This window comes from Sceloporus undulatus, chromosome 6 (assembly GCF_019175285.1).
Source record: "Sceloporus undulatus isolate JIND9_A2432 ecotype Alabama chromosome 6, SceUnd_v1.1, whole genome shotgun sequence".
Taxonomy (NCBI): Eukaryota; Metazoa; Chordata; class Lepidosauria; order Squamata; family Phrynosomatidae; genus Sceloporus; species Sceloporus undulatus.
In genome coordinates, this window is record NC_056527.1 from 1,422,780 (window position 1) to 1,436,945 (window position 14,166).

General features: G+C 50.7%; 1 protein-coding gene across 8 annotated transcripts in view; it reads left to right on the plus strand.

The window, feature by feature from the left end:
* The window catches only part of LOC121933137 (cytochrome P450 2C19-like), a 66,572-nt gene that overhangs the window by 20,112 nt on the left and 32,294 nt on the right, over positions 1–14,166 (plus strand). For 7 of the 8 annotated variants that reach the window (XM_042472475.1, XM_042472473.1, XM_042472472.1 and 4 more), the window contains 4 exons: positions 8,739–8,888; positions 9,523–9,683; positions 11,842–12,021; positions 13,425–13,566. In XM_042472475.1, coding sequence (XP_042328409.1) covers positions 8,739–8,888; positions 9,523–9,683; positions 11,842–12,021; positions 13,425–13,566 — 633 coding nt within the window. Of the gene's footprint in view, positions 1–8,167; positions 8,266–8,738; positions 8,889–9,522; positions 9,684–11,841; positions 12,022–13,424; positions 13,567–14,166 lie in introns of those variants that run through there. The other variant, XM_042472474.1, reaches the window with a different exon arrangement.

A 14,166-nucleotide genomic window follows, 5' to 3' on the forward strand; every position in this document is an offset into this window, starting at 1 on the left:
GATGATGTGTGAGTGTATGATTGTCTATGGGTGAATGAATAATAAACAGTATTCATTTTCATAAAACTTGTCTCTGTTGACCTATTTACCTTGGCTACCTTCGTATACATAGGATAGAGACCGCTCCTCTGTCTGAGCTAATGAGAAATTCCCCAGACCAAGGTCTCCTTATTATATCCCTCAGAGAATGGTGGAGTCCCTCCTTGGGAGACCATTTTTAAACCCAGGCTGGATAGCCATCTTTCCCAGGCAGGGCTTGATTGTGAGTTCCTGCTTGGGGTTAGACTGGGGTTAGACTGCACACTCCGTGGGGTCTCTTCCAACTCTATGACTCATAGGAGCAATGGGGGTCAAATCAGGGGTTTAAACAACCAATTACCTGGCATTTAAATTTTTCACACACACTTGCTTAAACAGATAATAAACAGCAGCAAATCATTTTCAGGATTTCCCATCATGATTGTTGTTTCTGTTTTTAGTGCCTCTTAATATGACACTGTGTGAAAATCTTAAGTGCGAAATTGTATTTTGCATGAGAGAATCAACCGTTTAAACCCCTGATTTTGCCCATGTGATAAACTCTTAGAGTCAAGCCTGAAGGATTCAAGGAAGGTCAAGTTGTTCCAGCTCTTGCTATGTATAGTGTTTAGTGGTATTTTGTGCTCGTGGCTATATGTGTGGTTTTTCTTAGGCCCTATTCTCACTAGACCATTTGCCCTGGATAGAACTGGCCAGATCCGGGTCCCCGCATCTCAAATTTGCTCAAAAAGAAGTGCCCACTACCCTTTGCCTCGATCGGGGCAATTTGCCCTCGGCAAGTTCACATTGCACTACCAGCTTTAAAATGGAGCCTCCTCAGTTGTCAATCAAATTCATTTCCGCTTTGTCAAAGGTGACATATCTACAGCCATTGGCCAACCAAATGGGTGCTTCCCCCCTTCTTAAAAAAAAAAAACTGGCGGCAGAGTGCGCATTTCTGTCAACTGTCAAATTTAAAAACCTCCAGGTGTGTGTGTGTGTGTGTGTATTTGGGTCATTACAGATTATGGCAACCCTAAAAAGACCCCATCCTGGGGTTTCTTCTTGGCAAGACTGGTTCTGAGGAGCTTTTCCCCTGAGGCTGAGAGAGTGTGACTCCCTCAAAGTCATGGGTTTCCACAGCCTTCCCTCTGAATGCCAGCCTCTGGCTTCCCCTTCACTTCCAGCCCAGCATTTCCTCCTCTTTGGAAACTTCCCTTCCTTCCAGTCCAAAGCATTCACATAATCTGCACAATAACAAAACAACAACAAATGTTACTTGCAGGGGAGGCCACCTGAATGCCATCTCTGCCCACCACCAGAATGCCACCTCTCCTTACACACACATGTAGCACAAGCATTCACCCATTGTATCAATTTGCCAACTGAAAGAGAAACATTTGTAACATTCATATGTAGAGCATTCGCATATTACACAAAGAATAATAATAACAGTAACAATAAAATAATAGCCTCTTGCAAAGTGAGGTGCCGTGCCGGCAGCAAGCAAACGAAAGGAAATGTAGCACAAGCAGATGCATTCTATCAGTATGTATCAATCTTAGAACAAGCATGCGCATAATCTGTCAAAAATAAAATTACGAAGACAGAGAAGAGAGAGAGAGAGAGAGCTGCATGCGAGAGGGAGGCATGTTCTGCCCTCTGCCCTCCCTCCTCCTCCTCCTCTTCCCCCTCCTCGCTTCACTCCATTGCTGTCCTCCATGGCTCCCTTCCTCTGGCTCCTTCCTCCTCCTCCTTCACTCCGATGCTTCTTCATGGTCCCTTCCTCCGGCTCCTTCCTCCGGCACCTTCACTCCGATGCTGTCCTTCAGGCTCCCTTCCTCTGGCTCCTTCCTCCTTCTCCTTCACGCCGATGCTGTCCTCCATGGCTCCCTTCCTACGGCTCCGTCCTCCTCCTCCTTCACGCCGATGCTGTCTTTCATGGTTCCCTTCCTCCGGCTCCTTCCTCCGGCTCCTTCCTCCGATGCTGTCCTTCATGGCCCCCTTCTCCGGCTCCTTCCTCCTCCTCCTTCACCCGATGCGGTCCTCCATGGCTCCTTCCTCCGGCTCCTTCCTCCTCCTCCTCCATCCGATGCTGTCCCTTTCAGGTTCCCTTCTCCGGCTCCTTCCTCCGCTCCTTCACTCGACTCGCGATGCTGTCCTTCATGGCTCCTTCCTCGTGCTCCTTCCCTCCTCCTCCTTCACTCCGAGGCTGTCTTTCATGGTTCCCTTCCTCCGGCTCCTTCCTCCTCCTTCACTCCATGCTGTCCTTCATGGCTCCCTTCCCTCCGGCCCTTCCTCCTCCTCCTCTCACATCTGATGCTGTTCCCCATGGTCCTCTCCGTCCTCCGGCTCCTTCCCCTCCTCCTTCACTCCGATGCTGTCCTCATGGCTTCCCTTCCTCCGGCTTCCGTCTCCTCGCTCCTTCATCCGATGCTGTCCTGCCATGGCTCCCTTCCTCCGTCCTTCCGATGCTGTCCTTCATGCTCCCTCCGGCTCCTTCCTCCTCCTCCTTCACTCCGATGCTGCCTCATGGTTCCTTTCCTCCGGCTCCTTCCTCCTCCTCCTTCACTCCGATGCGGTCCTCATGGTCCCTTCCTCCGCTCCTTCCTCCTCCTCCCACTCCGATGCTGTCTCTTCATGGTCCCTTCCTCCGGCTCCTTCCTCCTCGCTCCTTCACTCCGATGCTGTCCTTCATGGCTCCCTTCCTCCGGCTCCTCCTCCTCCTCCTCTCATCCGATGCTGTCTTCATGGTCTCCCGGCTCGGCTCCTTCACTCCGATGCTGTCCTTCATGGCTCCCTTCCCGGCCTCCTCCCCCTCCCTCACTCCGATGGCTGTCTCATGGTCCCTTTCCCCGGCTCCTGTCCTCCTCCTCACTATCCGATGCTGTCCTCATGGTCCTTCCTCCGGCTCCTTCCTCCTCCTCCTTCACTCGATGCTGCCTCATGGCTCCCTTCCTCCGGCTCCTTCCTCCTCCTCCTTCACTCCGATGCGGGCCTCCATGGCTCCCTTCCTCCGGCTCCTTCCTCCTCCCTCACTCCGATGCGGTCTCATGGCTCCTTCCTCCGCTCCTTCCTCCTCCTCCTTCACTCCGAGTGCTGTCCTCCATGGCTCCCTTCCTCCGGCTCCTTCCTCCTCCTCCTTCACTCCATGCTGTCTTCATGGTCCTTCCTCCGGCTCCTTCCTCCGCTCCGTCACTCCGATGCTGGTCTTCATGGCTCCCTTCCTCTGGCTCCTTCCCCTCCTCCCTTCACTCCGATGCTGTCTTCTCATGGTCCCTTCCTCCGGCTCCTTCCTCCTCCTTCACGTCCCGATGCTGTCTCATGGCCTCCTTCCTCCGGCTCCTCCGTCCTCCTCCTTCACTCTCGATGCTGTCCTCCATGGCTCCCTTCCTCGGCTCCTTCCTCCTCTCCTTCACCCGATGCTGTCCTCCATGGCTCCCTTCCTCCGGCTCCTTCCTCCTCCTCCTTCACTCCGATGCTGTCCTCCATGGGCTTCCCTCCTCCGGCTCCTTCCTCTCTCCTCTCCTCGCTTCACTCGATGCTGTCCTTCATGGTTCCTTCCTCCGCTCCTTCCTCCTCCTTCACTCCGATGCTGTCCTCCATGGTCCCCTCCCTCTGCGCCTTCCTCCTCTCCTTCACTCCGATGCTGTCTTCATGGTTCCCTTCCTCCGGCTCCTTCCTCCGGCTCCTCACTCCGATGCTGTCCTTCATGGCTCCCTTCCCGGCCCTTCCCCTCCTCCTTCACTCCGATGCTGTCTTTCATGGTTCCCTTCCTCCGGCTCTCCTCCTCCTGCTGTCCTTCATGGCCTTCCTGCCGCCTTCCTCTCCTCCTCTTCACTCCGATCGGTCTTTCCATGGTTCCCTTCCGCCGTCTCCTTCCTCCTTCTCCTTCACTCCGATGCTGTCCTTCATGGTTCCTTTCCCTCTCCGGCCCTTCCTCCTCCTCCTTCACTCCGATGCTGTCCTCTCCATGGCTCCCTCCTCCGGCTCCTTCCTCCTCCCCCTTCACTCCGATGCTGTCCTCCATGGTTCCCTTTCCTCCTGGCTCCTTCTCCCCTCCTTCACTCCGATGCCCTGTCCTTCATGGTTCCTTCCTCCGGCTCCTTCCTCCTCCTCCTTCACTCCGATGCTGTCCTTAGGTTCCCTTCCCCTGCGCCTTCCCCGCTCCTCCTCCTTCACTCCGATGCTGTCTTTCATGGTTCCCTTCCACCGGCTCTCGCCGGCTCCTCTCACTCCGATGCTGTCCTTCATGGCTCCCTTCCTCCGGCTCCTTCCTCCTCCTCCTCCTCCGATGCGTCTTCATGGTTCCCGTCCTCCTGCTCCTTCACCCACTCCTTCATGGCTCCTTCCCTCTCGGCTCCTTCCTCCTCCTCCTTCACTCCGAGGCGTCTTTCATGGCTCCCTTCCTCCGGCTCCTTCCTCCTCCTCCTTCACTCCGATGCTGTCCTCATGGTTTCGTTCTCCTCTCCGGCTCCTTCCTCCGTCTCTCTCCTTCACTCCGATGCTGTCCTCCATGGCTCCCTTCCTCGGCTCCTTCCTCCTCTCCTCCATTCACTCACCGATGCTGTCTTTCATGGTTCCCTTCCTCCGGCTCCTTCCCGCTTCACTCCGATGCTGTCCTTCATGGCTCCTTTCCTCCGGCTCCTTCCTCCTCCTCCTTCACTCCGATGCTGTCCTCTCATGGTCCCTTCCTCCGGCTCCTTCCTCCTCCTCCTCCAACTCCATGCTGTCCTTCATGGTTCCTGCCTCCGTCTCCTCCGGCTCCTTCACGCCGATGCTGTCCTTCTGGCTCCCTTCCCTCGCTGGCGCTCTTCCCTCCTCCTTCACTCCGATGCGTCTGTCCATGTCTCCCCTTCCGCCGCTCCTTCCGCTCTCCCCTTCACTCCGATGCTGTCCGCATGGCTCCCTTCCTCCGGCTCCTCCTCCTCCTCCTTCACTCGATTGCTGTCCTCCTGGCTCCTTCCCCGGCTTCCTTCCTCCTCCTCCTCACTCCGATGCTGTCCTCCATGGCTCCCTTCCTCCGGCTCCTTCCTGCCTCCTCCTACTCCGATGCTGTCCTCCAATGGCTCCCTTGCTCTCCCGGCTCCGTCCTCCTCCTCCGTCCCAGATGCTGTCCTTCATGGTTCCTTCCCGGTCCTTCCTCCTCCTCCTTCACAGCGAGCTGTCCTTCATGGTTCACTTCCTCCGCTCCTCTCCTCCTCCTTACCCAAGAAGGGAGGCATGTTCACCCCTGCCCTCCCTCTGACTAATCCCTCTCCTGAACTTGGCCCAGTCACGATCAGGGCCACGTTCACATTTGCCGGCACTCGGTTTTTTCTCAAAAGATAGAAAATCTCCCTTTCAAAAGACCGGCGCCAAGGGCAGTTGCCCCTGAATGGGTGTGCAAGCCTCAAATTCGAGTGTAAAAGAACGCATGGCCAGTATGAACTTCCCCGCTTTTATATCTGGTTTCTGAACCGGGGTAAAGGTGTCTGAATGGCCCCTTAGTGTTCAAAAGAAGGCCTGAGCACAGAGGTTTGAGGGCAGCCGCAGCAGTTACCTTTCTGTTATGACCGCTTATCTGGTGAACTCCGCACTCTCTATCCTGTGGAATCAATGTTGGGATTGTTGTTCAGTTTCCTCTTCCTAAAATGATTCATCATTGCAGTTTTGTGTGAACCAACCAGTGCATATAGGCCCAGGTAAGCCCAGGATAAAGCTCTGCATGCTCCTGCAGCTAATCCCTTGGGGCCAAATGGAAGGATCTGATAGTCACTTTTCCAAAGGCATCCTTGCACACAGTTATCCAAAAGGGTTGTTGTGACTAAGGGCTATAGATTTCCCTGAAAGCCCATTTTAACCAACTTCCGTCAGAAGGAGAAGCATAAAACGCCTTCCCATAACCCTTTTCCCCCATTAACCCTTGTTCTTTTCAAAATTGCAGAACGATTCATTGCGGGACCAAGAGTGTTCGAAAACATCGAACAAATTAAGCCACAGCATCTGTCGGAGAGAGACTTTTTAATCGTGACACCAACCATTGGAGAGAAGGCATCTTCTGGCCCTGGGCTGATCCAGACCTTGCCGCTGAACCATCTCCTCTGTGGCTTGTTTGAGGTGGATGGATGTGCAAATACCGCTGCTCAGCGCCAAGGCGTATTCAGGCACCCGGGCATCCTCAACTCGCAGGTCCTTGGCCTGGAAAGGTTGGAGAAGCTGGTCTAAAATTTGACGCCTAAAATTTGTCTTAACCCCAAAACAGGAAGGTGCAGCCACCATGTGGTTACTACTGGCGGTGTGGTATGGGGCCAGGCCTCTGGATTATGATAACGAGGCTTCTTTTTCTCTTCTGAGAAGTGTAGAAAAAGAGAAAGTAGGAAGGATGGGGAGAGGAAAGACAATGTTCTCTTCCACAACAAGCCAAACAACTCCCCAAACTGAAGCTGAAGAAGGAGCACAACACCAAGACTGAGCTTAGCTGGGATGGTGCTGCCCATCTCTAGAGCAAGTCTGGCTCTTTTCAAGATCCTGTGGAAATCTGGTGCAGCCTCCCAAGATGCTAGGAAGAGAGTAGGGAGAAGGGGTCCCCATTAAAGTCCTCTGTATCCCCTGATGAGATCTGGACCCCTCAAAGACTGCCAGATTAACATACGGAAGTTTTTCCCATGAGATTAGAGACCACACCTTGAAGTTCGGATTGTGGATGAATGGAGGGCCTGGTTTGAACAGAGGCACGGTTTGCAATGACCTCCTCTGAACAATTCGCAGCCCAACTTTCCCTGAAATCCAGGAAGAAACTCCATCAATTAGAGATCTATGTGAGCAACACAAACAGGAACTTCCCAAAAGAAAAGCTTGCAGAAAGTGGTGCCCCCTCGTGTCCGTGAAGGAAAGAAAGAGGAGAAGGACCTGGAGGAGGTCCTTTGAAGCGGGTAAAAAACAGTCCCCTTTTGCACTCAAAGACTCGCCCGTTTCTGGATGAAAAGAGAGCAGAGGTTAGTTTTGGTGAATTCTGTCCTGACAAAGTTTTAAAGGGATAAAAGTGCCATTTCTTATCAGAAGGAAACTGTTGGAAGTCTAGACCCCACACTAATTTGTGCTAGTCCTGATGTGCACATCATTAAACAAAGAGGAGCCCTATTTCTCGGAGCTGAGAGCCTTTCCTGTCTTCTGGGGGAGCAACCAGAACACATCCCAAAGGGAGATGACCCAAAGCCCTACAAAATGGTCCCAGGACCAAGCGGGCATCAGAACGGGCAAAAGAAGTGGCCAGTCCTTCCTCAGCTTTTGCCCATGCCAACCGGTCAAGTGAGAAGACCCAGTTCCTGGGGCCTCCGTCCAGGATGAGAGCAACCCAGGTGCCATCTATTTACCGTATGAAAGCGGAGTCTGATAAGACCGAGACAACTTTGAGCCCCATCCAAACCTCAACCTCTGGAGATTTGAAGAAATCTCCCCTGACAGAGTAAGGGCTGGAGATTAACTAACTAACTCCAGCCCTGAGTGGGAAAGATGGCCATCTCCCGCAACCAGTGGAATGGAGGACTATGGGGCAAAGGATTGGCAACACAACTAAACTGGGTTCCCAGTGGAAAAAAGAACGGTCACGTCATGGGGACCTATGCCCAGGCTGCACCAGACACCGAGTACGAATGTGCCGGGGGCTATGGCTGCTGGCCGTCAGCAAACGCAGGGGCCAGTGAGGAACAGGATGTTGCCAGGGCGGTGGAGGACCCTGTCCTGCATCTCTCGCCGGATGAAGCACCAAAGAAACCCATGGAGGAACACCGCATCTTTTCTAGAGGAGTCAGACATTAAGGCGAGGAGGAAACCAGATTGCAGTAAACACAAACAAACAACGCCTAGGAAGAGTAGTAGGGGGCCACTCAGGCAAAAGAAAGGGTCCAAGAGGGGAAATGAAGAAACTGTTGCAGGTCCGTCGCCTTAGCCCCAGGCATCTATCCTTCTCAGATGAGGGGACGTACGGGTCGAGTTCAACCACAAAGGAGAGTCAGACAGTCTTGGCGTAGCTGTTCCCGTGGGAGAAGGAGAAATAGAAAAGGGCGAGGCGGCGGGTGGTGGGCCCTAGATGGGCCCTTCCAGTTGGAAAAGCTAGCTACCTGGCAGTGGAAAGTTGTGGTTGAAGTACAGCTTTGGGGAGACAAAAAAGAAAAATCCCGCTTCCTCTTCACACCAACATGGCACAGATTCGGAATGGCTGAGGAGGGCTCTTGTCCTTTCTCCAGGGGAACTCATCTTGCGCAGGTGGATCCGGCTCACTTCTAGCTTTGGTGTGATGGGACTAGTTGATACATACATGTATTATGCTAATTGCAGCAGATTTTTGCACATTTGTGCCAATGCTTAATTGTCAACAGGTGCAAACTATGGGGGTTTGAACATGTTGCCATCAACTGCCTTTGAACTTACAGCTTCCTGCACAAATGTGTATTTATTCACCCACCTTCTGCTAAAAATGGACAAACACACGTTCAGCAATGTACATCCTTGCAGATACTCCAGCAAAAACTGCAAATCCTTTTTTAGCTCAGTTTTATGGAGGGGTTTTTTTTTGGGGGGGGGGGGGGGGGGGAAGGGGAAATGCAAAAAGCCCAAACTCCTCTGAATTGTATGTGTTGGGATTGCATTCTAATTGAATAGAATGACTAGTGTTTTAATCATGTCGACAACCCCATGGGTTCAATGCTCACTGCTCTTCTCTGGCTGCCAACTTTCAGGTGTCGGCATGTCCAATGGCGAGCGCTGGGTCCAGATCCGGCGCTTCTCCCTCATGACCATGAGGAACTTTGGGATGGGGAAGAAAGGCATTGAGGAACGGATTCAAGAAGAGGCAGAGTACCTGGTGAAGGAGCTCAGGGACAGAAAAGGTACTTTGCTTTGTTAAATGCATTTATTTGAGAGGTAGAAAGGACTAAACTAATGTCTTTACCGATATCTTTTCTTTGCTGAGATTTTGAGGAGTACGTTCTCCATAAGTAGAAAATTGTATTTGGTACTTATTCTAATACACTCCAAGGGCCTGATCCACTCCTTCTCTGATTCCCTTTTAATGGACATTTCCATCCTATAGGATCCTAGGATTTGTAGTTTGGTGAAATACTTAGAATTGTTTGCCAGGAGAATACAACACCATAGTTGACTACAGAGCCTCACCTGACTACATATCCCAGGATTCCATAAGATAGTAGCATGGCTATCAAAATGGTATTGAACTGATATAATTGTACACTCTGGAGATAGATGCTCTAACCATAAAACATGACTTCTTAAGCTGTTCCACACCAGGCTTGGCTTCCAGCCCCTTGGTGGTCTTGGTTGCCCTTCAGAACAATTGCTGGCTCTTTTAAAGTCTGGAATGGACCCCAGAGTGAGTTCGCTGCCTTCTGGACATGGAAGCCACCAGGGGTCACTGGAGTACCTGGTTGGCCTGGCTTTAGGCCATGCGTTGGTGACACTGGCTTGACCCATGGCCACCACTAATGCTGCTGTCCTCCCCTCCAGGCCAGCCCTTCAACCCAGCCACCCTTTTCAGCGGTGCTACGGGGAACGTGATCAGCCACATTCTCTTTGGAGAGCGGTTTGACTACCAGGACAAGGACTTTGTCCGGATCCTCCGCCTGCTCACAGATAGCTTACGGCTGGAGAGCTCCATTGCCGGACAGGTAAGGAAGAGGAGAAGGAGAAGGAGGAAGAGGAAAAGGAAGAGGGTGTTGACCTTAGGAGGGAGAGATGTGAGCTGCAGATTAGAAAAGACAACAATGTCCATAATCCCCAATCCAAGGTATACATGGTGGCTAGAGGAGTATGTGATTTGCGGCCCAAATGTGTAACATTCCCAAATGGGAGTGTGATCAATGGGAGTCTCTTCCTCTGTCATGGCCTTCTTCCCAGATGACAAAGGGTTAACCCTTTGGGAAGGGGTCCTGTCACTTTGTGGGGAGAGTTGACCTCAATGGTGGTGTGAGGGCAACTGTCCAATCCGATGGTCCCTGGTGAGGGAACCTTCTAGACCAGTGGGTCTCAACCTTTCTAATGCCACAACTCTTTTAATACCGTTCCTCATGTTGTGCTGACCCCCAACCATAACATTAACCCATGCTTCTTCATTAATATGCATTTTCCAATGGTCTTAGGTGACCCCCGTGAAAGGGTTGTTCGATCTCCAAAGGGGTTGTGACCCACAAGTCGAGAACCACTGTTCTAGATGGTTGGGAGCAGAAAGCCAGAAGCGTGGAGCAAGGCTTTGGCCCATGGGCCTGCCTGCTTGGTCTCCGGCCTGGAACCACGAGGGGCTTCTGACCAGAAGAACTATAAATTCCTCTGGTGCAGGACTAAGGTTAGGAACATTTCCTTTCGTTAGAATAAACCTTTTCCTTAAAGTACTCTTTGCCCACATGCCCTAGCTTGACTAGTTCCTCACTGAGTTGGCAAATACCAGTAGAAGTCCCAGCAACCTCCCATTGTGTTCTTTAAGGTGTAAGTGGTTAATTGTTGGGCGGTGGCGGCAAGTTGGTTTTGGATAACGTGGGTCACATGGGCTTCCCTGTTTCTGTCTTCTTCTGGGTGGTAGGGCAGCTATGGAAGAACTAGAAAAAGTCCTAAAGAGCAAAGGTATACAACTAAGCACAAAAGTCAGAATCATGCAAGCAACCGTATTCCCCATTGCCATGTTTGGATGTGAGAGCTGAGCAGTTAAGCAAATGTGCAAAAAGAGAATAAATTCATTTGAGATGTGATGCTGGAGAAGGGTGCTGAGAATGCCATGAACAGCCAAAAAGAACAAATAGGTGGCTCCTAGAACAGATCCAAGCCTGGGATTTCCCTGGAGGCAAAGTTGGCTAAGCTGAGGCTGTCGTACTTCAGCCGCATCACGAGAAGGAACAACTCACTGGAAAAGACAATACTAAAAAGTGGAGGGAATTAGAAAGAGAGGAAGGCCACATGTCAGATGGTTGATGGACTCTATTAAGGAGGTCACGGGTACGAATCTGCAGGAACTAGGGAAAGTAGTGGAAGATAGGGAGTCTTAGAGATGTCTTATCCAGAGGGTTGCCATGAGTCGAGATTGACTCAAGGCTGTGAAGTCGAAGGCTTTCATGGCCGGCATCCATGCTTTCTTGTGGGTTTTTCGGGCTATGTGGCCAACCACTTCCATGTCAGGATGCACAGGGAAGCCATTGAAATCCACGAACATCTGGATAATTTCAACCGGAAAGAAGAAACCCTCAAAGTGAAGAAAATTTGGCTCCCAGTCCTGAGGAATAGCAAAATCAGAACTCAGCAAATGCAAATGGGAAACCACTCAGAGTCAGGGGCTTTCCCAGCAGATAATGATCCCCAATTAGCAGACACTAATCCTCTTTTGCATTAGCCTCCCAGCCTGAGGCCAGCCATCAGCACAGAACAAGACACATGCAAATCCCTCCTGCATTCCCAGGCTCACACAGTACAGTATATATACACCCAACCTTTTCCAGGCAAAGCATTCTCTGAAGATGCCAGCCACAGATGCTGCTGGCGAAACGTCAGGAAGAAACTCTTCTGGAACAGGCCACAGAGCCCAAAAAACCACAAAAAAGCACGACTCAAGGCTGTTTAACAACAACAACAACAACAAAGGAGGCAGAGAACCATTGCAGGGGAAAATTAATAAGGATGGAACAGGAATCCCTCCGTTCTTCCAACTGGGGCCCAGGGAAAAGGAAAAGATCCATATGGATGGCTATGCAAGATGGGTTTAACGCAGAGTCAACGTGTTTCCCAGCCCATCTGGTGCAAGGCTGGGCTCATTCTCTCTCTTTCTCTCTCTTTCCCCTTCAGCTCTACAACATCATCCCAGGGATCATGGACTATTTGCCTGGCGCTCACCAACAGCTTTTCAAAGATATGTTGTCAGCCAAGGAGTTCATAGCCCAGAAGATCAAGGACCACAAGAACACCTTTGACCCTTTGAATACCCCCCGGGACTTCATAGATGCCTTCCTCCTCAAAATGGAGCAGGTGGGACATGGGCAAGAGGCCACAGAATAACCTTTTGGGGCCATTTGGAATTTTGACAAAGAATATCATGGGCTGTTTCACAAAATGGCTGCCAAATAAGGGCTTGGCTGGACTCAAAATGGCTTCCAGGTGACATGCCACAGTCACAAAATGGCTGCCCTAGTGGGAAAGCACTTTCATAAAACAGACTTTTCTCATCAGACCAATTGCAAAGGCTAAAATAAAAGTAATTTAGCAGAAGATAGGACCTGAGGCTCAACATCCAGATGCAGATCAAGTCTATTTGCTTGGGCAAGTCATGATAAGCCTAATATACATAGGTGAGGAAAATCAGATAATGTGGCTAACAGTCATCTTTGGCCACTTGTGGAGAAAAAGTGGTGATAATCTAATCTGACCCTGTGTGAAAGAGTAGATTTCAGGTCACAGGAATGCTACAAAATCCCTAGGTCTCCAGCTGTGATCTTCCTCTGGAACCATGAGAGCCACTGGAATCTCTTCTTACAAATTAGATCCAAGGGTGCATTTTCCAGAGATCTCTGCCAGAATTATTACCGTTTTTTAGCTGCCCATCCTTAGATTGCAGGGGAATCCCATTTTGGGAGAAAGGCAGGATAGAGATCCAACAAACAAACAAGCACTGTGTAGGATCAAATATTTAGAACAGGGGTGGAAATTGTACATCTTTCCTGGCAAACTTGGATTGCAATGTCCAGCAGCCTTAGCTAGCAGGGTCAAAACAAGAAATGATGGGAGTCACAGCACTGGTGGCACAAGGGGGCCTAGTGACACAGTGGTTAAACACAGTGGCATTCCCCGCTTGTGGGAGGGGGGGGGGGTCCCTGCGGGGGGTCCTTCCATCCTTTCGTTGGTCTGTAAAATGGGCCCCCAGCTTGTTGGGGGCAATTGGCTTAAAGATTGTAAAGCTCTTAAAGAGTGCTGAGTTCACAGAAAAGCATTATAGAAATGTAAACACTCTTGCTATTGCTCACAGTCCAAGTAGATACAGGGATCTTTCGTGACACATGGGTTTCCCATCTGCAAATTCAACAATCGCACTTTGTATTAGTTGATGGCGGTGATGTGAACACATGCTTCAGTGCATCTGCATTCACATAACCACCATTGAATAATATGGGGCACAAACATCCATGTTTTGGGAGAGGCAGAACTGAACCCCAGCAATTCAGAGGATCCACTGTACATGATTCTCACCCCAATTTAGCAGGAAGACATGGATTTTACATTGAGTGCTTTGAAACATTACTTTTTCTGACTACCATTCCCAGAATCCCCCAGACAACACAGCTCTTGGTTTTGTGGCTGGTAAGAAAGCACTATGCCAGCCGTCTAGCTGTGCTATAAGTGATGTGTATTTTCATCCCTCTTCTCCCCCTTTGCAGGAGAAGACCAACCCCACGACCGAATTTACTAAGGACAATCTGATCATGACCGTCCTCGATTTATACTTTGCTGGGACAGAAACCTCCAGTACCACCCTGAGATACATCTGCATGCTTCTGCTTGAACACCCAGCAGTGGAAGGTTTGCCAGCCCTTGGACCGGTTGTGTTTCATTGCACTTATTAGTAAGAAAGAGCAGACAAGCTAGGAGGGGATGCAGCAGTTTGCTTTTGCTAGGGCTAACTGGGAAGGGCAAGATTCTCCTCCCATGAGTTAATTGAGTGCAAACTACTTTTGAATCCATTTGCAGCAAATGAAGTAAGCTGGGGACAAAGTGGGAAAGCGGGAGGAGGGGAGAGAAACTGGGGCCTGGAACAGACCGCCCAAAAAGGGCAGCTTGCCAGTGACCTTTTTTCCTCCAGAGAGAAGCCGCAGCCGCCAAACCACATGGCTTCCCTCCAACGGAAAAAGAACCCAAGAAAAGCGGGTTCTTTTTAAGGCACAGGGGCGGCGTAAAAGTGCTTACGTAACAATGGAGGCGCCCATGTATACAGGATGCCGCCATTATTACACTGTACATACGTATTAGTGTTAGGGACCATGTGGTACACTGTTTAATGACAGTCTGTACCATGCCCAAGGCATCTTTAAAGCAGTTGATAAAATGGGAGGACAGAGGATTAATCGAGAGTGTCCCTACCCAGTCTAGAGAATTGGAGGATGTGCTATGTTTAAAAGAAGG